At 43.8% G+C, this 26,952-nt stretch overlaps 1 protein-coding gene across 1 annotated transcript in view; it reads left to right on the forward strand.

Moving 5' to 3' along the window:
- The first annotated feature begins 13 nt into the window (after positions 1 to 13).
- CEP76 (centrosomal protein 76) overlaps positions 14 to 26,952 on the forward strand; it is a 32,494-nt gene continuing 5,555 nt past the window's right edge. The window contains exons 1-10 of the mRNA XM_068237132.1: positions 14 to 509; positions 4,177 to 4,332; positions 10,722 to 10,803; positions 11,483 to 11,707; positions 19,572 to 19,757; positions 20,043 to 20,140; positions 22,838 to 22,966; positions 24,345 to 24,533; positions 25,074 to 25,240; positions 26,614 to 26,947. Of these exons, the coding sequence (XP_068093233.1) occupies positions 447 to 509; positions 4,177 to 4,332; positions 10,722 to 10,803; positions 11,483 to 11,707; positions 19,572 to 19,757; positions 20,043 to 20,140; positions 22,838 to 22,966; positions 24,345 to 24,533; positions 25,074 to 25,240; positions 26,614 to 26,947 (1,629 nt within the window). The 5' untranslated portion in view covers positions 14 to 446. The remainder of the gene's footprint in view (positions 510 to 4,176; positions 4,333 to 10,721; positions 10,804 to 11,482; positions 11,708 to 19,571; positions 19,758 to 20,042; positions 20,141 to 22,837; positions 22,967 to 24,344; positions 24,534 to 25,073; positions 25,241 to 26,613; positions 26,948 to 26,952) is intronic.

The following is a 26,952-nucleotide window of genomic DNA, read 5'->3' on the forward strand; positions in this document are numbered from 1 at the left end:
TCCTTGTGCTAAAACATGGTAGTCTAGTTGATGCCTGCAAACAAATTATATCAGGCAGTGGTGAAGCGTCTTCCCGGGGGTTCTCCCGCTCTGAGTGAAGTGCTTACCCGTTACCTGGGGATTAGGGACTAGGGGAGGTCATTAGATATTGCTTCACACAGAGCTCCTGTGCGTGTGGGGACTACGGAACTTCTGATGCTGAAGTGTTTGCAGGACATTTTTATTGATTGCTAAGAATAAGCGATGCAAGAATCCTCAGTTCACAGCTAGTTCTGTAAATTGCACTATATATGCACTGTAACCTGCAGCTGCTCTATGATGGGGAATGCTGCCTCCGCAGGGATAGCATAGTGGCTGCAGTGTAGAAGAAGATGCCTGATACAGTCTCTACTAATATTGGATTCTGTAGGAATAAATAGCTCATCCCTGACAAATCAGCCAGCAACATGTCTCTCTCTCCGGAGAAAGCCACTGAGCTTAAACAGATCATCCATGAGCAGCTCAATAAGGTAAGTAGAACATACATGAAGTCCTCCAATATAAACTGACTCTTAAGAGAATCTGTATTGTTAAAATCGCACAAAAGTAAACATACCAGTGTGTTAGGAGACATCTCCTATTACCCTCTGTCACAATTTCGCTGCTCCCCGCCGCATTAAAAGTGGTTAAAAACAGTTTTAAAAAGTTTGTTTATAAACAAACAAAATGGCCACCAAAACAGGAAGTAGGTTGATGTACAGTATGTCCACACATAGAAAATACATCCATACACAAGCAGGCTGTATACAGCCTTCCTTTTGAATCTCAAGAGATCATTTGTGTGTTTCTTTCCCCATGCAGCTATCTTCCACTGAAGTGTCAGGCTGTTTCTTCCTGCAGAGTGCAGACAGCACTGCCTGTATGTAATTCATCAGTATGTGAAAGCCCAGCCAGCTCAGAGGAGGATTTATCCAGCTTGTAAAAGATAAGAGAGAAGAGAGAAGCTGTCCTAATCTAAATAACACACAGGCAGTGTGCATAGAGGGGCCTGGAAGGGGGAGTTCATAGCAGAACCACAACGCTGAAGAACTTGGCAGCCTTCCAGACACAGGCTGACAAGTCTGACAAGAGAGAGATAAGTTGATTTATTACAGAGACAGTGATAGTATAAAGTGCTGCAGTTAGCCAGAACACATTAGAATAGCTTTTGGAACTTGTAGGATGATAAAAAACAGGATGCAATTTTTGTTACGGAGTCTTACATATACAAAGTCCAATCGCAACAGTGACAGAACCTGTTGAATAAGTTGAACTAGGGTTTCACCCCAGTTGAAAGGGAATTATAAAAATTATACATGCCATTTTTTGTTTTGGCACTACAGTAAGGGAGGGAACACACTTGCAGGGCCAGTTACCCTTGTGATTCCTGTGTCTTCCGCAAATGTTTAGTTCCCATTGTTCCACGATTTTTAGCTTGTGGTAGCATATACTGTAATTGTAAACAGGTGCAGAGAAAAGTGGCAGGTTGTGCAATTTGAAAATGCTTGGAAATTTGTGAGTGCAAAGCACGAATGAACGGTCATGACAAGTGTTTCCTGAACGAGTCTATTGACTACAATCTGTCCAGCCACCTTTGCATGCCAGTGACCAGGCTACCCAGGTCCCCCCATGTAATGTGTTTCACCTAGGCCCGTGGTCAGTGTCCAATGTAGTTTTGGCCCACTTGCTGCACGATTTTGGGTAAAAATTGCAATCGCGATTTTTCTGTCAAAAATTGTGATTTCGATTATTCACGTTTTTTTTTTCCAAAATAAGTTTTAGCACTAAATTCACAATGTACCCCTGAGCTTGAACAATATTGTATGGACTGTGGCGTACGACAGGGGTCCCCAACCTTTTCCGGCCCAGGGACCACTTTCTGACAACATTTTTCTCTGGGTACCGGGGGGGGGGGGGGGGGGGGATGGGGGGGGGGATGGGTGGCGTCCTAGTGTACTGGGTCGTGCACAGCGGGTTTTGGGGGGGGGGGGGGGCTTGGGTGTGGCAGCATAGTTGGCCCAATATAGGGAGTTTAGTTGCCCCAGTGTGACTAGTATAGTTACCCCAGTATAGCTAGTATAGTCCCAGTATAGCTAGTATAGTGCTCCAGTATAGCTAGTATAGTGCCCCAATATAGCTAGTATAGTGCCCCAGTATAGCTAGCATAGTGTCCAGTATAGCTAGTATAGTGTCCAGTATAGCTAGTATAGTGCCCAGTATAGCTAGTATAGTGCCCCAGTATAGCTAGTATAGTGCCCCAGTATAGCTAGCATAGTGCCCCAGTATAGCTAGCATAGTGCCCCAGTATAGCTAGCATAGTGCCCCAGTATAGCTAGTATAGTGCCCCAGTATAGCTAGTATAGTGCCCCAGTATAGCTAGTATAGTGCCCCAGTATAGCTAGTATAGTGGCCCAGTATGGGTAGGTAGTGCCCCAGTATAGCTAGTATAGTGCCCAGTATAGGTAGTAAAGTGTCCAGTATGAATAGGTAGTGCCCCAGTATAGCTAGTAAAGTGCCCAGTATAGATAGGTAGGTGCGCCGTACGGGACTCGGGGGGGGGGGGGGTGGATCCAGTGGCACAAGCAGTGCATATTTATGATGCTAATGCTAAAGACCCGGGCAGCGGAGGGAGGCAAGTCCAGTCCGGAGCGGCGCTTCACACACAACTTCACCAATGGCCGGATAGTGATGGTATGACGGCAGCGGTAGGCGGAGCTGTACTAGAGCGTACAGCTCCGCCTACCGCCTCCGTCATTCCATTGCTATCCAGTGATTGGAGAAGCTGTGTGCTGCTCTGGACTGGACTCCCCCCCCCCCCCCCCACCCCCCCCCCCCCCCCGCTGCCCGGCTCAATAACATCTGAAATATGCACTGCTTCTGTGGATTGGCGAGGTAGTAGGCGTATCAAGCACGGGCACTAAAAATCGAAAACCGCCGGATACAGACGATCCCCAGATCGTCTTCACAGGAACCGCGGTTTCGGTTTAAAACCGAGAAATCGTGCAGCCCTATCTACATCTTTCTCCATTTTTGTTGGGGTCACCTGTACCATGTGACTTCGCCACATGTACATGATGACATTACATGCAACATGGTCACGGGGATACAGGTGCCCCTGACGGCAATGAAAAGAAGACTCAGGACATAAATGAAGTGTATGCCAGTGGACTGGTGAGCCAAAGTTACGCTGCAACACTCGCCACAGGCCCCGGTGGTTCACATCAAAGACTTAAAGTTATGCTCAAACTAGGGAAGTTCCAGCAAAACTACACGTGTCGGTAGCTTACAAAACACCCACTTTTGAATAGCCCTGGTTGTTAGCTTTCCAAAATGGTGCCTTTTTTGGCCTTTTTCTGATGTCCAGACTTTACTGGGGCTAAGATTTGCAGTAGAACACTTTATTTGTCTTCCCAGGGAGGAAAAAAATACAGAAAATAATTCTTATGTTCTATCATATCTGGTTGTCTTTGGTTTCTGTTTCCTTACTTTTTCAGTGACAGAAATCAATACCTGACTAGTATTAATGGTCATCGAGATGCAAATATTTCTGAGTTGATGAAAATGTATGCAGCTTGGAATTGAACCAACTAAATGCAGGAATTATTAACATCTTCCTGACCATCCATATACCTGCCTAAGACTGTGAGTTTATTCTAGTCTACAAGGACTTTGGATTTGTTTCTTTCTGTGTTTCTGTTAGAGAAAGAGTATAACTGTGTATACAGCTTTTATTAGGGTTGCCCAAATGGATCAGACACAATCGTAGAGCTGCAGGCAATGAGCAGCAGACACGCCGCTCAGGTATAGCTAAGTGGTGTGTGCTTATTCTGTGTAGAGGGGAGGAGGGACGACAGGGTGACATACATTGTAGCGGCTTCCATTGGGCAGGGTAAGTGCAAGAACAATATGCTTTCAACCTCGGGGCTGCCTGTACAGGCTAGATAGACAGCCACCCTGCCGTGTTCCATTTAGTGTATATGTTTATATATTTTGCAGTATAAGCTTGTACAGCTTTGTTTATGTCCTGAGCTATTTTCTTCAGATTCCATTTCTTTGTGTTGTAGCAAGCTACTTTTTACACTGCTATGTTACAGTATGTTTCTGGAAGCAACCAAACATTGTATGGTGGTAACTGCTTTCTTATCTATTTCCACATAGATGGATGTTCATGGAAAAATCCGGGAGGTTCTGGCTGAGACATTACGAGATGAGTTTGGCAATGAAAGCCATCATTTTTCAGAGGAAGATCTGATGAAAGCCTTGAGGAGGAGGGGCATTGTGGATGATGTCATGAAAGAACTGCAGTTTCTAGGGGTAAGGCTGCATCACTGTAGACCTCATTTATAAATATCACCAGATCATGTAAATATGCTAGAGAGAACTGAGCAACATTTTTTTTTTTTTTGCCCCCTCAAATGCACTATTCGCCACTTTTGCTACAGGTCATCACTTTAAAGCAGGGGTAGGGAACCTATGGCTCGGGAGCCAGATGTGGCTCTTTTGATGGCTACATCTGGCTCAGAGACAAATCAGGAGTGGCAGCGCAAGTAACATTTTCAAAGTAAGCACGCTATTGCTGTAGCATGCTCCTCTAAACTTACTCGCGCTACGCCCAAACAAACAACTGCTCCAATTGTCCCACCCTGGACCCTATCAGGTCCAATGACTTTGTAGGACAAGATCCCTCGTCCTACAAAGGGGATCAACCCCGAAGTCAGCTAGCTAATTGTACAAGCTGTTAGTCGGTATTTCTCCTGTCTGGCTCTCTGTGGAAATTGCTGATGTTGCTGAAACTCAAGAGAAGCTGAAGACGTGTCTGATACTTCCGCTGCCCAGCGGATCAACTGTATACACATCACCACGGCAATAGAGACATGAGCCCTCTGCTGCGCATGCACATTTTCCCAGTTTGAAACATATTGTATGGCTGTCACGGAAATACATTTTAAAATATGTGGTGTTTATGGCTCTCTCAGCCAAAAAGGTTCCTGGCCACTGCTTTAAAGTAAGACTGAAACGAAGAAAAAGTAATATACTCCTCTATGGAGAGGGAGGCTCTGGATTAGGGATGAACAATGATATGCAAAAACCTCAGTTTATGCAAATTTATGGAAATATGTATGCAAATATATGCAGCTTGAGATTTCATTAATCAATTTAAACCTATGTGGGACTTGACTGGTCCATTTCAAGCTGCATACATTTGCATAAACATTTTCATAAATTTGCATAGACTCAGAAGTATTTGCATAACCTGCCCTTGATCATCCCTACTCTGGATCCTATAAATTCCCTCCCATTCCATTCACAGTCCCCTCATCCCACCGCTGTCACCACTGTTGCATGTATTCGGTTGAATACATCTTGGGAGTCTTTGAAAGCATTCGGGGACACCGAGAGAGGGCCAGGAAGGCTCTATGAGATCCAGAGCCTTCCCTTACCATAGGTAAGTATCTAAATTTTTTAAAAAAATTCACTGCCATAAATATTTATTTTCAAACAATACCAGTTGCGTGGTGATCCTGCTGATCTATTTGGCTGCAGTAGTGTCATCGCACACCTGAAACAAGCATGCAGGTAATCTAGTCAGGGTTTTTTTTTTCAGAAACTTTTGATCTGCTACATGCTTGTTCAGGGTCTTTGGCAGCTCTGCCGGGTTTAAAGGGACTCCGAGCAGTGCAGAAACTATGGAAAGATGCACATCATTTTAAAGCTCTCTTTCTCCTCTTTCCAATGATATATAAACCGCCGCCCTACGCCTTTTAGTTTTCGCTATTTTCGCGATTGAAATTGCCGCGGCCGCGATTTCGATCGCGAAAATAGAGAAAACTAAAAGGTGTAGGGCAACGATTTAGGTGTCGCCAGAAAGAGGAGAAGGAGAGCTTTAAAATGATATCCATCAAGCCATAGTTATATTGTATTACACAGGACGACACTTTCCCCAGTGTCAGCAGCTCCATTCTGCTGAATGCAGCTGCTGACTTTGACAAAAAGTCGCCCTGTGTAATACAATATAACTATGGCTTGATGGATATCATTTTAAAGCTCTCTTTCTCCTCTTTCTGGCGACACCTAAATCGTTGCCCTACACCTTTTAGTTTTCTCTATTTTCGCGATCGAAATCGCGGCCGCGGCAATTTCAATCGCGAAAATAGCGAAAACTAAAAGGCGTAGGGCGGCGGTTTATATATCATTGGAAAGAGGAGAAAGAGAGCTTTAAAATGATGTGCATCTTTCCATAGTTTCTTGCACTGCTCGGAGTCCCTTTAAATCTTGGCTCTGCCTCTTCAGTAAGCTGCACCTATTCAGTAAGGAGATTCTTGAGCAAGTCCCCTTAACACTGCTACTGCTTACTGAGTGCGTTCTTGTGGCTGCCTTGCAAGCGCTTTGAGTCCGACAGGAGAAAGGAGCTATAAAAATACTGCAATTATTATTGTTATTATGGCTGAAAGTATTAGAGGCAGAGAATCAGCAGGACAGCCAGGCAACTGGTATAAATTAATTAATTACCGTATGTCAGCCTCCATACCCATCTCACTTCAGGTTCCCTTTAAATCGTAACAATAACTAAAATTGTAACCTTAGTTTTAAATAGTAACTTTTAGTTTAAATCGTAACTATAGTGGTTGCAATAGTTATTACTTCTTCTTCCTTTTCTCTACTTGGATCCCTTTTCTCTATCTTTCTTGCAGTATTTTCTAAATAATTTGAAGCGTGCAAAGAAGTGTGGCATAGGCTTTGTAAAGACTGAAAGGGAACCTAAACTGAGAAGGATGTGGATTTTTCCTTTTAAAAGAATACCAGTTGCCTGACTCTCCTGCTGATCCTGTGCCTCTAATAATTTTAGCCACAGCCCCTCAACAAGCATGCAGATCAGGTGCTCTGACTGAAGTCAGACTGGATTAGCTGCATGCTTGTTTCAGGGTGTGATTCAGCCACTATTGCAGTCACAAAGATCGGCTGGACTGCCAAGCAACTAGTATTATTTAAAAGGAAACAGCCATATCCCTCTCAGTTGAGGTTCCCTTTAAGGTTCCCTTTAAGGCCTGTCAGAAGATTGAAAATGTGTTTACTGTTTTCACTTCTTGCAAATCCTGCTGAGTATGCAAGGGGAATTTTGTTACAGTATTGATGTCACAAGAGCAGATGATCAGTCATGGCTTAAAAAGCTTTAAGCTTGCCAGACTATGTTCTTATACTTATGAGAATCCAAAAGCCCTTTATGATGAAGGGTAACAGAGGTAAGTTCCTGTGTCAGTGACTGCTGGCATCAATGAGATGCCACGGTCATTTGTATCTTCCAGGAGTAACATGTCCACGCACTACTTCCTGTACATGTACTTGTAGTACGTGAGTAGGAAATAATGCGCAAGGACATCTTTTAACCAAATAGTAAAATTACACATAAATACATTTTATTTTAATAAAAATACCCACACTTACATTTAAAATTAACTCCTTCTCTCCCACACTCTTCCATTGTACCTAATTCATTTTTTTTGCATTAGAAAAAAAAAATGACAATGAAAAAAAAGTTATCTTAGGGACTGAACTAATTTAATATGTATGTCAAGCAGTGGCGGCTCCAGCTTCAGATTTTTTGGGGGGGCCCAAAGGGGGCCCAAGGGCTGGCAGGCTGGGCTTGGCGGGGGGGGGGGGGGGGTAATTTGTGCCCAAAAAAATTGGACGTGGTCATGACGCCATGTGGGCAGGGCTAACTGTAATGTAGTTGTACCAGCTAACGTAGTTACATAAAAAAAATGAAGTAAACGCACATAATGACAGCCTTTCACCAGTAAATGCACATAATGACAGACAGCGTTTCCCCAGTAAATGCACATAAGAGACAACGTTTCACCAGTTAATGCACGTAATGACAGACTGCATTTCCGCAGTAAATGCACATAAGAGACAGACAGCATTTCCCCAGTAAATGCACATAAAAGACAACTTTTCACCAGTTCATGCACATAATGACAGACAGCATTTCCCCAGTAAATGCACATAAGAGACAACTTTTCACCAGTAAATGTACATAATGACAGACAGCCAGTGTCCCCAGCATAGGTAGCCAGGCGTATAGCTCTCCCCAGTATATGTAGTCAGGCTGGTGGTGGTGGGCTGGGGGCCCCAGGGCACCTCAATCCTGACTGGTGGTGGGCTGGAGGCCTCAGGCCTGCGTGGCTGGTGGTGGTGGGCTGGGGGCCCCAGGGCAGCTCAGGCCTGGCTGGTGGTGGGGAGCTGGGGGCCCCAGGGCAGCTCAGGCCTGGCTGGTGATGGGGGGCTGGGGGCCCCAGGGCAGCTCAGGCCTGGCTGGTGGTGGTGGGATGGGGGCCCCAGGGCAGCTCAGGCCTGGCTGGTGGTGGTGGGCTGGGGACCTCAGGGCAGCTCAGGCCTGGCTGGTGGTGGTGGGCTGGGGGCCCCAGGGCAGCTCAGGCCTGGCTAGTGGCGATGGGCTGGGGGCCCCAGGGCAGCTCAGGCCTGGCTGGTGGCGGTGGGCTGCGGGCCCCAGGGCAGCTAAGGCCTGGCTGGTGGTGGTAGGTAGGCTGGGGGCCCCAGGGCACATCAGGCTTGGCTGGTGGTGGGAGGCTGGGGGCCCCAGGGCAGCTAAGGCCTGGCTCCTGGCTGGTGGTGGGTGGGGGGCCCCCCAGGCCTGGTGTGGGTGGTGGTGGTGCCGCCTGGCCGATGGCCGTGCTGGTGCTAGGCTCAGGAGGGCAGTGCCTGAGTGGCTGCCTGCAGTGCCTGGTCAAACTGGTGCAAAAAAAAAAAATTGGCTGGCCTGGCTGCCGGAGTAGTGAACAGTCAGCAGGACAGGACACCCACCTTGAGCTGCAGACTGTAGCCTCTAGTCGCCATCGGACGGACCTGGCTGTGTGCGCTGCTGCTGACCACCGTCACCGTGGGTGGGGTGCCACCGTGCCTGCCTGGGCTGGCTGGGGGGGGGGGGTCACACACTGCCAGACTGGCTGCCTAGGTCGGCGACGACGAGTCACGTGCTGGGCTGGGCTGGCTATGCGGGGCGGGTGCAGCATTACTAGCTGCGCAAGCGGGCGAGGAGGAGCACACGCTGCGCGTCACTTGATGCTGGCATGCCGCCGCCGTGACGTCACGTGACATACGCGTAGCGCGTACTAGCAGCAGCACCCGGGACTGGGCGGGGCGGCGGTGACTGATCGCTGGTGGTGGTGGTTGGTGTGGTGAGATGAGTGACAGTCAGTCAGCACCAGCCCAAGCCCTCCTCGGCTCCTCCCATTTAGACTCCCAGCCAGGCTCGTCGTCACTGTTGGGTCGGACTCGGCGGGGGGGCTTTTAGGGGGGCTAATGAGTTGCCAGCTGGGGCTGAAGCCTGGGCAAGCCCCAGCGTGGCGCCGCCACTGATGTCAAGAGGGTACATTACTGTTATTTTTTTAAATTATGGGCATGTAATTAGTGATGGACGTAAAACTGAAAATATGTACCTTTAATTCCAGGTAAAATATTGCCACCATGCATTCATACATTGTACTAGGGAAATATTTTAAACTTTTTCAATAACTGGGACAAACAGGCAAAAAATATGTGGGTTTTATCCACAGCAGAACGTTATTATTTTAAAACTGTAATGGCCAAAAACTGAGAAATGATGATTTATTTATTTTTTTGAATTTTTTCTTAGGCCCAGTTCACATTAGAAAATATGAGCCGAGCGGATCCGGTCTCTGCTTCACCGGATCCAGTGGCTCTGTGCACATTGGCAAACCGATTGTGAAAACTGATCTGATCACCGATGGATCGGATCAGTTTTCACTCCGTTTGTCAGCAACTGCATACTTAATGGCAGCGGCAGAGGCTTCCTCTTCTTGCGCTGTGATTAGTCATGTGTCTAGTCACATGACGCGTCATGTACTCACATAACGCGTCATGTACTCACATAACGCGGAAGAAGATGGAAGCCTCTACCGCTGGCCTTTAGGTATGTATTTAATGCCCGGTTACCTTCGCTCACCCACCCCGCCCGGCTGCTGCACCCTCCATCACCCTCCCGCCGCTCAGGTTTGCGTCCCCACAGCCCCCATCCCCGTGGAACTGGGGTCTGTTTCTTCACTAGTGTGAAAAAGTGTTCCATCCTCCATTGCACCAATGCAAAAGCATTTATTGTCCGGTTCTGTTTCGCTGGGCAAAACGGTCCGGAAAATTAGGGCCTGATTTTTTTTTTACTCCGCTGCCCACAGGTACGGAAACCGAGTCCCGTCACTGACGTCAGTTGCGGCCAGCTACGCAGGAGAAGTGCGCTCTTTGCGGATCTCCCCAGCAGCTGCTGGAGAGATGCGTAGAGGGCGCACTTCTCTTACGGCAGACTGACTCCAACTGACGGAAGTGCGGGGACCCGGATCCCGAACCTGCAGGCAGAGGAGGACGGCAGCGTGGGAGTGATCAGAGCAGATGGTGCTGGAGGAAGCCCCAGGTATGTATAAAATCTTTTTACTTTTAGAGCTTTGGTACACTTAAAGGGGAAAAACCCTAGGAAGAAAGTGGTCAATGTCAAATATTTATTAAAAACATTGAAACAGAAACAATTAAAAAGTTGTTTTTTTTTTGCTTGCACTTTTCTGAAGAATAATGTTTTACATTTTGTGTTTTGTTGTGTCTTGTGTTATTTTTCTACATGTACATAACTTTATTTATTTATTTATTTATTTATTTTGGGTGGGTTTTCTTCCTAGGATGACCACTCAAGGGAATTTACCTCAACTCCAAAACCAGCCACACACTTTATTGATAAACAGCCTCAGACACTAAAGAAAAGTAAGCCAGTGTTTTCTTAATTATGAGTTGTATTGTATAATATTTCTTACAGGTATGTATTTATTTTTAGATAGCAAAATTGTAGTTTGCAGTGCTTCTGGTGAGCTCCATAGCTTCTCTGGGCTCTCAATAACTGTGTTAAATGTTATATTTGGTCCCAAAACCTTAGGAATGAGATGTATTTTGGATTTGGATTTCTTGCATATTTGTGTTAATAATCCATTTGTCAAGAGGCAAACTCTGTATCACATTTATCACAACTGAACCTCTGTTTTCAGGTTACCCCTGTTTACATTAGCGTTTATAATTAAAGACAATTTACCATGTGTGCCTTAAAACATTGTAATTGTGAATCCCCCACAGTGCTTAATATCTGCATGAGAGTGTCTGGGGAAGGGATGAGGTGGAGCCTGAGTCCGGCCTTTAGTCATGAAAGGACAAAATACCAGGCTGACCTAAAGAGCCAAAAGGCAGTTCCAGCACTATATGCTGTACAATACTTCAGTAATCCTGTGGTAGTGATTGGAAGGTAAAATATTTTTGCCTGAAGTGGCACATTCTGAGTTGCAGCAAGGTGCCTGCAGCAGCTGTGTTAGTTGGTGGTAACTGCATGCCACGCCTTATCAGAAAAGCTAACTTTGCATGTATTTTCATATTTTCATTTTTGTGTCTTCCACAGCTAATATAGACCCATCCCGTAGGTATCTTCATCTTCAGGTCTTGGCCGGAAAGGCTTTTCTAGAACATCTTCAAGAAGCAGAGCCTCTTCCTGGTCAGGTGTGCTCCACCTTCACCCTTCACCTGCACTTTAGGAACCAGCGTTTCCGCTCCAAGCCAGTCCCATGTGCCTGTGAGCCAGATTTTCAAGATGGGTTTTTGCTGGAACTGCACAAAGATAGTTTAGGTCTGTTGTCTATGCATTGTCTCATCTACATTGTAGTCCTGCAGTGAATTCTCAATGAGAAGGCCTTTTGTAAAGCTTTGTTGTATAACTGCTTTGCTGTAATACCTAAATTCCAAAACTTGTCCTGAAGTGCTTAAATTAAATCTGACAGAAGGAAAGAAGAAAAGGATTTTTACTTACCTGAAGCTTCCGCCTACCCCCTGTAATCTGACAGCTCCCTCAATGTCCTTCTGGTCTAATTTTCTGTGCTTCCGCAATCCAACTGGGTTGTGGGCCACTGCGCATGCACTAGGTTGCACGGGGCCATGTCTGCGCATGTGCAGTAGTCAGCAACTGAGCTGGTTAACTGACTTTACGGAGCTGACAGCAGCATACCGGATGAGAGCGGGAGGGATGAGGGGGCTGAAAGAAGGCCAGGTACAAAGCCTTTTCTCACATTCATCTCAGGTACACTTTAGTGAACCTGAGGTGGCCTGAGAAAAAAAAAATTAAATGCTTACCTAGGTAGAGGAAAGCCTATCCTTCCACAAGCGGCTCTGTGCTACTGCGCAAGCGCAGCCATACTCGTGCAGGTGGTGGACTCAAGGAGGACATTGGAATGCTTTGGAGGATCCGGAGGCTTCTTCTTTCTTGGGTACGCATCTTACTTAACAATGCATGTTTCCCAGAACGTCTCAGGACAGCAACCCTGAGACTTGTCTCCATCCAAACTACACTGGACAGGAACTAGATAAAAAAGATTTCCATAATTGGTTAGGCAGGCAGAACATATATAAACCCCTCATGCTCTTACCCCCTCAGTTGTCTTCCTGTCCACAGGACGCTAGATGTCGGGGAGGGCTGGCCACCCATGCTAGATTGCAGGAGCCGCGGCTTGGATGATCCCCTGGGCTGCGCACGCTAGTTTGAGTGCGTGGGATCATGCTGCTCGCACAGCCTTTCCTGGGATGGTCTGAGCGGAGGAAGCGGAAGCGGATCGGAGGCTCAGAAAGTCCCGCCCCCAAGTCACGTGACCGGCGCCGCACGTAACCCAGCGCCGGAAGCAGGAAGTTCCTGGCATCGGCGTGCGCTCCACTGAAGCGAGGCTGCAGGGAGGGAGTGAGAAGGCGGCTGACTCCGCAAACCAGCAGCTGTACAAGCGCTTCTGGGTGCTGTTTTTTCGCCAAGGTAGGCAGTCCTTGTATGAGGGGGGGGGGCGGGCGAAATTTGGTGAGCTATTTAAAAGCTCGGCTATAGTCACATATGGTTGTTGGTGACTATGGAGGCTGCCACTGGATCTTCCTCCCAGGGCTCTGTGGAGTCAAGCTCCGTTCCCTCTCTGGTATGTGCAATGTGTTATTTGCTTCATATCTGATAGAGAGGTTTGTTTGGCGTTTCTTCAGGCTAATGGCTGGTATTTTGTTTGTATTTCAGCCTAAACCGGATAAATCAGACTCTAGATCTGAATCCAGATCCGGATCAAGACATGAGAAAGCTGATAAAATAGATAAGCCTGAAAAGCCTGACAAATCTTTACCTCAGTCAAAATCATCACATAAGTCAAGGAAATGTGCTGTTTGTGGCAATACCTTATCATCCTCATCTAAAGTGTTGTGTCAGGAGTGTACAAAGAAGATAGTTAGAGACGAAACTCCCTCTATGATGAAAGAACTTAAAGGTTGGATAAGATCTGAGATCTCATCTGCGGTGCAGACAATTAAAGCGCCTGAGATTTCCTCTAAATCAGATCCTATTTCAGATCCCCCACCTATTACAGAAAGACCGGGTCCATCTGGGCCGGCCCCTGTAGAGGATATTACTTTGAAAAGGAAAAGGAGAGAGGAGGATTCAGCTGAGTCAGACATGTCAGAGGGGGAGTTGGAAATTTCCTCATTGGAGGATATTCCATCAGAGACTGAAAAATCGACAGATAAATCTGTTAAGAATCAAAAGTTTGCTTTTTCAACTGACTTTATGAAAGAGCTGTTAGAAGCGATGCACCAGGCTATGGGTATTACAATTGAACGGAAAACTCTATCTCCCCTCGACCAGATGTATGAAACCCTTTCTGACCCTCAGATTGCTTTTATACCTGTACATAGTAGTCTTAAGGGGCTTATCAAAAAAGAATGGGATAATCCTGATAATAGAGCTTTTTGGCCAAAAGCATTAAATAAGAGATATCCTTATAGTCCGGAAGACCAGAAATGTTGGGGGACAGCACCTAAGTTAGACCCATCCCTGTCGAAAGTTTCCAGAAGGTCAGATCTTCAATTTGAAGATTTTGGGAGTTTAAAAGACCCAATCGATAAGAAAATGGATAATATCTTAAGAAGGGCCTGGGAGGCAGCATCCTTGAATTTTAAACCGTCAATCGCCTCCACTGCAGTAGCAAGGTCTTTAAAGTTATGGTTGTTAGAGGTACAATCCCAGATTGCCTCTGGAATCCCCAGAGAAGAAATATTGAATTTTTTCCCAAAAATTTTGCATGCAACTAATTACTTATCTGATGCAGCAGATGACTCAGTGAGACTCACAGCGAGGACCACCGCCTTGGTTAACTCAGCCAGGAGAGGAATCTGGGTGAAGACCTGGCAGGGAGACACATCATCTAAATCGAAATTATGTAGTATTCCTTGTGAAGGAAACTTGCTATTTGGATCCAAATTGGAGGAGACATTAGAAAGATCGGCTGACAGGAAAAAGAATTTTCCGTACAAGAGGAAAACTTTCCGCCCTAATCGTTCCTTTCGTGCCACGGACAAATCGGAACAGACGATTAAGGGTTCCCAGAGAAGAAAGTGGATCCCTAATAAAACTCAGCGATCAAGAAATAACCCCCCCTATGCTTCCTCCGGACAACAACCAAAGCAATGACGCCAGGATTCCAGTGGGGGGCAGGCTAGCCCACTATTACGAACAATGGCACACAGTCTTCAAAAACAGGTGGCTATTGGACATTATCTTAGAGGGATACAAGATAGAGTTTATAGCCCCAGCACCATCCCAGTTCTTTATCACCCCCCCTCCAAGTGCGTCAGCTCAGGCCAAGGCTCTCCAACTAGAAGTGTCGTCCTTACTGGAAAAGAGGGTCATCAGGAAAGTACCAAGGTGTCAAGAGAAACGAGGGTTTTACTCTCCTGTATTCCTCATCAAGAAACCTCAGGGAAGTTACAGATTCATTCTGAACCTCAAAAGACTGAACAAAGTAGTGAGATACAGAAAATTCCGGATGGACAACATCCGTTCAGTGGTAAACCTCCTACAGGAAGCCTGCTACTTGACGTCATTGGATCTCAAAGATGCCTATCTTCACTTACCCATTCATCTAGAATCTCAACAGTTCCTGAGGTTCGCAGTGGTGTTACAGGGAGAGGTAAGGCACTTTCAGTTTGTTGCTTTACCCTTTGGTTTATCATCTGCTCCATGGCTTTTTACTAAGGTCATGGCGGAAGTATTAGCAGGCCTTAGGCTTCAGTCTATCCAGATCATGTCATATTTAGATGACCTGCTTATTTGGGGCCCTTCAGTGGATGTTGTGAATGACCAAATGAATATCACTATAAACTTCCTTCAATCCCTGGGGTGGTTAATTAATTGGGAAAAGTCAGCCCTAACTCCCCGCCAAAAGATGGAATTTTTGGGGTTTGAGATCTGTACAGTCAGCAAAAGACTTTTTTTTGCCTAGTAGAAAATCAACAATGTTGTTAAAGTCTGTTCTCTCTTTTCAGAACCTGAAGTTAATATCTCTGAGGAAGGCTATGGCACTATTGGGGACAATAACATCTTCCTTCCCGGCAGTACAGTGGGGTCAGCTTCACTCCAGAGTTCTACAGTCCTCGATTCTATCCAAATGGGACAAACGCATCTCCTCTCTGGACAAAAGACTCTTAGTCCCATGGAGCGTAAAACAATCCTTACTCTGGTGGATCGAGCCTCAAAATCGCCTGAAAGGGAATCTTTGGGAATTCCCCACACAGTGGCCCATATGCAATTACATTTTTCACCTGAGTTTTCTCCTATGAGAAAATATTTAATCTTTGATTTAAAATAACTTTCCAGTACTTTTCAACTAAAAAAGTACCAAAAAGTAGGTGAAAAAGTACTATTAAAATTATTTTTAGTATTTGTTTGCTTGCTGGTGGCTTAAAAGGCATTTTATTGACAAGTTTAAAAATATCACCTAGGAGAAAACTGAGGAGAAAAGGGGAATTGCATATGGGCCAGTGTGTCATAACAACAGATGTGAGTTCTTGGGGATGGGGAGCTCACCTCGATTCTCACACAGCCCAGGGACAGTGGTCGAACAGATCTCGTCTTCGGTCCTCAAACAGCAGAGAGTTACAGGCAGTTTGGGAATCTCTACAAGTATTCAGTACTCAGATTCTACAGGCACATGTCACGATCCGCACAGACAACAGTACTGTGGTTGCTTACATAAATCATCAAGGAGGCACAAGGAGCAGATCGCTGCTACATCAATCATCAAGGATGCTACATTGGGCGGAACAGAATGTGCAGTCTTTGAAAGCTGTTCATCTAAAAGGAACCTTAAATTGCCTAGCGGATTTCCTGAGCAGAAAGAGGCTTTCACAGGACGAGTGGAGCCTCAACGACCGAGTGTTTCAACAACTTACAGACCGGTGGGAGGTGCCTCAGGTGGATCTGTTCGCCAGGAGAACCAATGCGAAGTGCCGTCTGTTTTGCTCCCTGTGTCCCGAAGACAAGCCCTGGGCCCTGGATGCATTCTCAATCAATTGGGGTCACCAGACTATGTACATGTTTCCCCCTATCCATTTGATATCGAAAGTGATCAGCAAGATTTATCGAGACAGAGCTCAGGGAATTCTAGTGGTCCCATACTGGCCCAAGAGACCGTGGTTTGCACTGTTGCAGAGGTTAGCTTCAGAACATCTAATCCTTCCAGACCACTCGGATCTATTAGTCCAGGGGCCAGCAGTTCACCCCAACTTGAACCTCCTTCATCTTTCTGCCTGGAGCCTGAGTGGCGATTACTAAAGGGGAAAGGCTTCTCTAACAAACTTTCAGAGACTCTTATACAAAGCAGAAAAAAGGTTACACGTCAGATCTATTATAAGGCATGGAGAGTTTATAGTTCCTGGTGTGACGCCAACGCCAGAGAGCTGGCGCAATCAAATTCTGTTTTGGAGTTTCTTCAAAGTGGATTTCAGAAGGGTTTAAGCATCAGTACCCTGAAAGTGCAGGTGTCAGCTTTGAGTGTCTTCCTGGACAGAAGGCTGGCGGAAGAGGAATATGTCATAAGATTTTTTAAAGCTTTGAAAAGACTTCGTCCTGCTGTTCAGAATAGAGTACCGCCTTGGGACTTAAACACAGTACTGCAAGGGTTATGTGATCCTCCGTTTGAGCCTTTAGAAGAAAGTTCAGATAAACATTTGTCACTCAAGACAGCATTTCTCTTGGCGATAACATCAGCCAGAAGAGTGGGAGAACTACAGGCATTATCCATCCTAGAGCCTTACTGTATTGTATCAGATGACAGAATCACACTGAAGTTGGATCCAGCTTTTTTGCCTAAGGTGGTATCAAAATTCCACAGATCGCAGGAGATATTCCTTCCCTCTTTTTGCAATAATCCAGCAAACCAAAAGGAGGAAAGACTGCATCATCTGGATGTCAGAAGATGTGTTATGGAGTACATGCAACGCACCAGTTCATGGAGACTTTCGAACGCCCTCTTGGTACTATTTGCAGGAAAGTTCAGAGGTAAACAGGCTTCTAAAGCAACTATAGCCAGATGGATAAAACAGGCTATTAATTTCGCTTATACCAAACAAGGAAAGCAACTTTCAGCTAAAGTGAAAGCTCACTCAACCAGAGCAGTATCAACTTCATGGGCAGAGAGGGCAGGAGCATCGGTTGAGCAAATCTGCAAGGCAGCCACCTGGTCAAGTCACAACACATTCGTGAAACACTATAGGCTTGATGTCTTATCTAGTGCCGATTTAAGTTTCGGCAGAAAAGTGTTACAGGCTGTAGTCCCTCCCTAATGGTTATCTTGTATATCATCTCAGGGTTGCTGTCCTGAGACGTTCTGGGAAAGACAAAAATTACTTACGGTAATGTCTTTTCCAGAAGTCGGAAGGACAGCACCCTTTACTACCCACCGCTGTTTCTATTAAAATTTATTTTGAAGCATCATTATGTGTGGAGTCTTTTTTTACCAACTGAGGGGGTAAGAGCATGAGGGGTTTATATATGTTCTGCCTGCCTAACCAATTATGCAAATCTTTTTTATCTAGTTCCTGTCCAGTGTAGTTTGGATGGAGACAAGTCTCAGGGTTGCTGTCCTTCCGACTTCTGGAAAAGACATTACCGTAAGTAATTTTTGTCTTTTTGTGGTAATCTTACTTCAATGCTGAATGGCAGCTATTTGGAATGTCTATTCTGCTTAGTTTGTCTTTTATTATGAGACGTTGTAAGACCTCTCGGCCATTATTATATGATCTTTACATAGAAGTCAGCAATTTCTTTAAATCATTACACAACATGCATGCTATTCTTACCAAAATGAGCGAGGACATTGGCAGTAACAGTGTTTTTGTATACAGTTCTCAGGAATAGCAGTCTTCTGTAAAAGATTCATGCAGTTCTCCATTAAATACTGCAGAGCATCGGAGCACAGAGTTATGTTCATGCAGGATCCACATACCTCTGTGAATTGTCCACTTCTCTCTCTCTCTCCTTATTCCCCCTCCCTGATCTCCGTAAACAATTAACTTCTGTTGACTTCCAAGGTGAAAATAAAGTAATGAAAAACAATTGTATCTAACCTCCTTGTCGTAAAAAATGACCCTTTTTAAAGGGACTCCGAGCAGTGCAGAAACTATGGAAAGATGCACATCATTTTAAAGCTCTCTTTCTCCTCTTTCCAATGATATATAAACCGCCACCCTACGCCTTTTAGTTTTCGCTATTTTCGCGATTGAAATTGCCGTGGCCGCGATTTCGATCGCGAAAATAGAGAAAACTAAAAGGCGTAGGGCAACGATTTAGGTGTCGTCAGAAAGAGGAGAAAGAGAGCTTTAAAATGATATCCATCAAGCCATAGTTATATTGTATTACACAGGGCGACTTTTTGTCAAAGTCAGCAGCTGCATTCAGCAGAATGGAGCTGCTGACACTCTGGAAAGTGTCGTCCTGTGTAATACAATATAACTATGGCTTGATGGATATCATTTTAAAGCTCTCTTTCTCCTCTTTCTGACGATACCTAAATCGTTGCCCTACGCCTTTTAGTTTTCTCTATTTTCGTGATCGAAATCGCGGCCGCGGCAATTTCAATCGCGAAAATAGCGAAAACTAAAAGACATAGGGTGGTGGTTTATATATCATTGGAAAGAGGAGAAAGAGAGCTTTAAAATGATATGCATCTTTCCATAGTTTTTGCACTGCTCGGAGTCCCTTTAAGGCATTCCACAGTTGTTGTTTTTTTACATATCAATCTCCTTTTTAAGTTTGTACTTCTTCTTTGTCTCTGCTCAATTACACATTCATTGAAGTATGCCAGAGCTAAAATCAATGAACTATTGACCCTTTTTATTTATTTGCTGCTATCAGAAGCAATTTACTGCCAGGAAAGTATTTTATGGCTGTAATTCCTTATCAGTGAGTGTTACGCTGTAGTTCGCCCCGGTCCTGACTCAGACAGAAACTGTCACTTGCATACCTGATTTTTAACTCTTTCAGGTGGAGAAAGGAAAAAAGGAACACGGCATAGTTATTTGTGTGCTTGGCACTGTACATACAAATGTATATCTAATCATGTCACTTGTCACCTTGGATGTCCTTTAAATATTTGTTAAATAAGTCTGACTAATGCATTTAAATTATATTCCTCGTCCAGGAGATGGGAGCAGAATGGCTGATGCCACCACACTCCTCTCAATCTGCGACCCGGTACAAATAGTGCTAATCAAGATGGACACATCAGGAGAGACTACTCTAGTGGCTTCCCATTTTGTGGAGTGGCGCTCAGTGCTGGGGATTGATAGAGGAGTAACAAGCCTCGCAGTGGAGCTCCATGGTATAGGTAAGAAGCTCTAGGGAAACAGAATTCATAACAGGATCTGGCCAGGATTTCACATTAACTTTAGAACAAAAGATTTTTTTAACTTCTGTGCTGCTTAGATTTGTGTTACATAGAGAACCACCTACAATTGTTGTCTTTAAAGCTAGCCCTGCCTTAATGGTTTGTTGCTTTTCCTCATAAGTTAGTGTACTGTCTCAAAGCTGGACTTTTTTCAGTAGATGCTCAGTTATGTGTATTGCCATGATTTGTTGAGACTAATAATTATTGTATTTTTTTTCACACCAGGGGCTGAGTGCAAAGTGTCTGTGGGAATGTTAAATGTCAAACTGGAGCTGTATCCATATTTACAGCAAACTCTGTCTCCAGAGATTGTCAAGACTCAGGTAAGTGTTAAAGGGAACCTGAGGTGAGAATAATATGGAGGCTGCCATATTTATTTCCTTTTAAGCAATACCAGTTGCCTGGCTGCCCTGCTGGTCCTCTGCCTCTAATACTTTCAACCATAGACTCTGAACAAGCATGCAGCAGGTCGGGGGTTTCTGACAATATTGTCAGAACTGACAAGATTAGCTGCATGCTTGTTTCTGGTGTAATTCAGTTTACTGCTGCAGCCAAATAGATCAGCAGGACTGCCAGGCAACTAGTATTGTTTAAAAGGAAATAAATATGGCAGCCTCCATATCACTCTCACCTCAGGGTTACTTTAAACAGAAATCTAATAAATATTTTTTATTTTGTTTTTCCACAAAGATAGAAGGCAATAAATGTATTACATTATTAAAGCATGGGTTGTCTTATAAGGAGCTAGACCACGGCCAGTGGTTGCCCTGAAAAGGGTTTGGAGACATCCTAACTGTGGGTGTGCATATTATTCATGCCAACAAAAAATATACCCAAAATCTATAGTGTAGATACCCAGATTCCTAGCAAAATCCCTTCATAATTTCCATAAATGTGCTGATGATCGGGTTAGGAGAAGGGATCAAAAGCAATACATAAAGTTTGTTTGAAGCCTATATGATGTAATGTAGTGGCCTCAATATTTGGCGCCAAACAGGACATTTTTATACTTAGCAGTAGGACCGGTCCTTGTATTAAAGTGTTCTCCTATGCTTGTGTGCGTTTGACTGCAGTTGCACACCCTCTAGTTCTCTAACTCTACAGAGAATTCGCTATGTTCTCAAGCATACTTTTTCCACCTTATGAAGTGTTGTTAAAAATGCTTGCCCAAGTTTGCTGGGCAACTAGTTTTCCAGCAATAGAAAGTCAACCACGCTGTCTTGAACTTGTTTGCACGCCCTCCAGTGTTGCACTCTTCATTTGCCTCCAAGTAGGTTCTGTAATACTGTATGTTTCAACACATTGAGTAGTAAATTGCCCTGCAGTTATATCTGTACAAACTACTACTTTAAATTTGTGTGTGAAAACCTTATTCAGAGGTAAGGCCCTACCCACATCCCACAATATTTGCTTTATACAGCGAGTGCAATTATTTATACACAGACAAAAATAAACTTTGAATAAAAATGGTAAATAGAGGCGCCAAATTAGGATAAGATGGGTTAAAAACCGTTTAAAAAAGAGGGGGTGGGTGGATCCACTTCCCTCACTATAAATGACCAGGCTAAATCAAGCCGTAGATAATGCAAGAAATATTTATTCTCAAGAATTAGTCTCCAAATACAGTGCAACGCGTTTCACGGGCGAACATCCCGCTTCATCAGGCAATTGAGGTAGGAGAACACACATGTGGAACAAAAAGAAGAGAGGAGCGCTCTCTGGTGTATTAACTTTTTAATTGTACTGCGGGGGTACTGCGGGGAATCCTGGGATTAAGAAGCGCCGGCGGGATCTGGAACACGGTAGACTCGGCACTGCAGCAATACAGAGCTGAGGCCACAGCTCTGTATTGCTGCAGTGCCGAGTCTACCGTGTTCCAGATCCCGCCGGCGCTTCTTAATCCCAGGATTCCCCGCAGTACTGGCCATAGTGCGGAGGCAAGCCAAGCGGTTGAGGTTACATCAGAACGCGGTGACGTACTATAGCTATGTGACAAGCTCTGATTTTATATGCACATTGTAAGTGTGATTTTATTGTCTTGCGGTTAGCAGTACAATTAAAAAGTTAATACACCAGAGAGCGCTCCTCTCTTCTTTTTGTTCCTGTGTTTTACCAGCTTTTTTACTTTGATCCCTGAGTATCTATTGGAGCAGCACTCATTGGTGACGAGTGGAGACAGTGACTGATTGAGCGCAGTGGAATTGTGTATTTTGTTCGTTTTGGAGAACACACATGTGGGTCAGTAAAAAGCTAGAGCGCCTCTTTTTTTTCTCTAGCTTTTTACTGACCCACGTGTGTTCTCCTACCTCAATTGCCTGATGAAGCGGGATGTTCGCCCGTGAAACGTGTTGCACTGTATTTGGAGACTAATTCTTGAGAATAAATATTTCTTGCATTATCTACGGCTTGATTTAGCCTGGTCATTTATAGTGAGGGAAGTGGATCCACCCACCCCCTCTTTTTTAAACGGTTTTTAACCCATCTTATCCTAATTTGGCGCCTCTATTTACCATTTTTATTCATATCTTGTCCACCCTTGGTGGAGGGGTGTATCCCCGTTTTTTCTTTCTATAGAGAGCGACTTTTTATACCTGAGTGGGGTCAGGTGAAAATTCTCCCCACCTGCTGTTACAGTGGTCGCCTGCGTGGTGACCTATACTTGTGAGTATAATCTCAATTAAATACATTTTCCACATTGGTCGAACATACTACACCAGATTTGGCTCTCAGTTTTTTTCCTGTCTTTCAAGCAAAAATAAACTTTGGTTAAAACAAAATAAAGATAGCCGCCATATTCTTCTTGATATGTTTAAAGAATTAAACATTTGTTATACATATTCTATTTACTTGTCGCACTGCTTTCTGTATTTAATATGTACAGGAAACTCTTACAAACCAACCGTAAAGTCGGATTTGTTCCTTGCTGCAACAGTGATCTTGTAACAGTAATTGGATCATAAAATGTCCACACTTTTTTTTTGTTATTGCTTTTTATTGAGACACAAACTTTTATTTTTCAGCTTACTTTAGAGCGACAGAAAACAGCAGAGAAGGAACGATTATTCTTAGTATATGCCAAACAATGGTGGAGAGAATATTTACAGATTCGGCCATCTCACAGCTCCAGGCTTGTAAAGATTTTTGCACAGGTTTGTGAATACTATTTACTGGGTTGATTGCATTGGAACACAACACTCCACTGAAAGTATGGTCAGAAATGCAGACTTTGATTAGTCCACCATTAGTATCCTTCGGGTAAACTGTTACATTAAAATTAGCTGCATGTTATGTTAAAAGGCACCTGAAGTGACCCCACAGTTCTAAAGATATCAAGCTTGTCTTCCTGCACATCTCCTGCTTTTGCACACTGATCCATAGCTATACACCGCAACCGTGACTACAAAAGCCCTGTTAACTGAACTTGTGTCCTTCCGGAAGTGTGGGTAGTGTGGAAAATTAAGTGAACCAACAGTATTTAGGATTGTTACATAATCCTTTTTCTGCCTGATTTTTAGGCCCCTTTACTCCTCCTGCGACGGGATGCAGCCTTTTCACGCGACACGCAGAGAAGAAACTGGGAATATGCTTAAGGGAAATACCGTACATCTTGGGCAAACCTCGTCCTAAATGTTACTGCGCAAATAAAACACGAATATTGGAATATGATTGAATAAATGAGTCCAAGTGTTGAAATTAAGAAAAAAAATGATTCCTTTTCTGTGCAGCTTATTAATCCTACTGCAAGGTGGGATGCTCCAGTGCTCCAGACAGTATCCCAGTAATAGTACTGTAAACACAGTACAGTACTGTTGCCAAGGTTGCAAAGCAGTGTAGTTTAAGCTGATCAGTTTTAGACATTTTTAGCTGGCTTCCGATTAAAATGTAAGGATCATTTTTAATAACATTAAAATACAAAACAAAATTATGGCAGCGCCAATCTAAATGTATGGCACTTTTTATAACAAAAGTGGAATTTCCCTTTTAAGACACAAAGCATTTTAGGAGTTACTTGCAGTTTACATTTACTCTGAAACCAAAAACCTTCCAAAGTGTTTGTTCTGGTCGTCCAGTTATGAAAATCTGACATATGGGGTTAACATGCAGATTCTGTCAAAATTATTAGCTGAGAACATTTTGGTGTGTACTGCAAATGACTATAAACACACATGTTTAGAAGCCCAGATTATTGAACCCTATGCTGCAGCATGTCCATAAAAAAAAAAATTAAGCTGCAGCACACACATGAATTAGCTATATAATAACTTGTGATTTATGCTTGAAATACATTTTGCTGTATATTAGACCCCAACGATATGAACAAGTGTGACTGGGCCTCAGTATGTAGAATAGAGTGCTTACAGGACAGAAGTGTGAACAGGTCCTTATGCTACTCATCCAAGCACGTTTGTTTTAGTCACGCTTGTTCTTAACAATAGAAAAAATGTTTTGTTTTTATTTTATTTTTTATTTATATTTAATGACATGTTTTAGAAAAGCACACATTTTTGGCAATTTTGTTCTTCTCAGGATGAAAACTGGGTAAATCGGCCGGTATGTTGCTATGTCCGCCCTCTGAGAGCTGGACGTCTGCTGGACACTCCACGACAAGCTGCTCGTTTTGTAAATGTTCTGGGATATGAAAAGGCTGCAGTAGTTGGTGGAGGAGGCAAACAAGAACAGTGGTGCACTATGTTGGCATTCCTTTCTAGAAATAAGGTGAGTATACAGTCATTTCCTTGTTCTCCGGCTTTTCCTCCTGAGTACACCATTGTCCACCTGACTGCTGTAAGGAAAATGCAGTAAAATGAGCTCAGGGATGGCTCAACTGGTGTATTAACACAGAGTTCCCCAACCTTGTCCTCAAGGCCCACCAACGGTACATGTTTTGCAGAAAACCACAAAATGCACAGGTGAGGTAATTACTGTCTCAGCAGAACTGATTACCTACCTCTGGATTTCCACAAAACATGCACTGTTGGTGGGCCTTGAGGACAGGGTTGGGGAACACTGTTTAACATATTGTGGAAAAAAGAAGTTGCAAAGCAGAAAAAGACTGATTACGTATATGGGAGGTGAAGTCTGTATCTTCTTCAATAGTACATCTGGTTTATTTTGTTTTATTACGGTTTATTTGCTAATTATTGTTTTGTGCATCACTAACGGGCAGTGTTATTCAATTTCACAACACTATAACTGCCATATATAGAAATATGTATGTTTAAACATGTAGTTAATTACATAAGCTCTTCTTTTCAGGGTGATTGTGAAGACCATTGCAACCTTCTATGCAGTCTCCTTCTTGGATTTGGCCTGGATGCCTATGTGTGTGTTGGTACAAAGGGTAGGGGAGTGGCACACACGTGGGTGATGACTTGTGGCACTGATGGAGCAATCACCTTCTGGGAGAGTTTGACTGGTCAGAGGTGAGCAATCCAGTCTTACTCAAAAAATGTTCTTTAACCACTTCACCCCAAGGTGGTTTTTACCCTAACGGACAAAAGCGATTTTCACCTTTCTGTGCTCATCCCTTTCATTTGCCAATAGCTTAATCACTACTAATCACAATGCAATGATCTATATCTTGTTTTTTTTACCACCAATTGGGCTTTTGGGGGTTGATTTTTGTTTTCAATAATGACTTTATTTTCTATGCATTTTAAAGGGAAATACAAGGAAAAAATACACTATTTCTCCAATTTCATCCCCTATGGTTTCAATATAAACACGGCTACTGTACATAAAACCCACACATTTTATCTGGCTATTTGTCCTGGTTATCACAAGATTTTAATTATGTCCCCATTACAAAGTATGGTGAAAATATATTATTTGTAAATAAAGGTGTAATTTTTTTTAATTTTTTAATTTTTTTTTTTTTTTTTTTTTTATTCTTAAAAGTTTTCTTATACAATTTTAAAGCGGACTAAAGTTTACCATGCATATACAGTACATAGTCCTCTACTCAGTAAAAAAAAAAAAAAAGGAAAGAAAAAATAAAAAAAAGCTGTCTACAGTATTTTTACTGAGAATAGTGTTTGTTGTGTAATGGTAATAGCAGAAGATGGTCTTACTGTCTTTTGTGATGAAAGCTTTTAATAGCTCTGTGGGAGGAACATTCTAAGCAGATTATTGCAGTGTAGTTGGTTGGGGGGCTGACACTCAGCAATAAAATATCCAATGCTGACGCTTAGGGGTTTTAGTACCGAAGAGTTAAAGTAAATCTGAAGTGATAAAATTCACAGCATTCAGGGCTACATTGGATGAGAATTTAGTGTAGTGTATGTGTACAGGTTCCCCCCAGCGTCCTATAAAGATCTGGCAAGCCAAAACTTCAGTGATAGCGACACCCTAGCAAAGCCTATTCCAGTTGTTCCCCTTCTCATTTTGCCCACAGGAAGCCACTCTATTTTTCGACGCTATTATCCCTCCTCCCTTCTCCACAGACACATGCATCCCTCGTCTGTAGCCTTAGAACACTTCTGTACATTGCACATACTTTGAAGTTTTGCCCAAAGGATTGAGCTTGATCCATCGTAGTCTTAACTTTTCTGCATGTTTTGTGATATGGGAGGGTTTGATATGGGATTGGTGGCGACCAAAAAAAAGATATAAATTGTTTTGTTGTGATAAAGTGGTAATAAAGTTATAGGCGAATGAATGGAAAGAGCGCTGAAAGGTGAAAATTGCTCTGGTACAGAAGGGGGAAAAAACCCTCAGTAGTGAAGTGGTTACTATGTGTTAATGTTCATTTATACAGTACATCGTAATGAAATATCTGTGTATTTTTATCATGCAGATATGTCCATAAACCCATCAAACCAGATGATCCGCCCTTAGTGGAACAGCCCAAACCCCTCTACCCATACCGAACCATCGGCTGTGTATTTAACCACCAGCGATTCCTGGCCAACTGCCAGCCATCTGATTCTGTAGATGTGTGTGTATTTGATCTGCATGATGAATCCAGGTGGAAGCCAATGAGCGAAGAGGCAATTAGATCTGTCTGTTCTCCTGGCTCCACCACATCACTTCCTCCATTTCCTCCACTCTGCAGCTCCCTGATTGATGCAGCTACAGAAAGCAATGACATTGAGTTACAGCTGCGGGTTCTTGTGTCTGAGCACAGAAAGGTAAT

The sequence above is a fragment of the Hyperolius riggenbachi genome, chromosome 5 (assembly GCF_040937935.1).
Source record: "Hyperolius riggenbachi isolate aHypRig1 chromosome 5, aHypRig1.pri, whole genome shotgun sequence".
In the NCBI taxonomy this organism is placed as follows: domain Eukaryota; kingdom Metazoa; phylum Chordata; class Amphibia; order Anura; family Hyperoliidae; genus Hyperolius; species Hyperolius riggenbachi.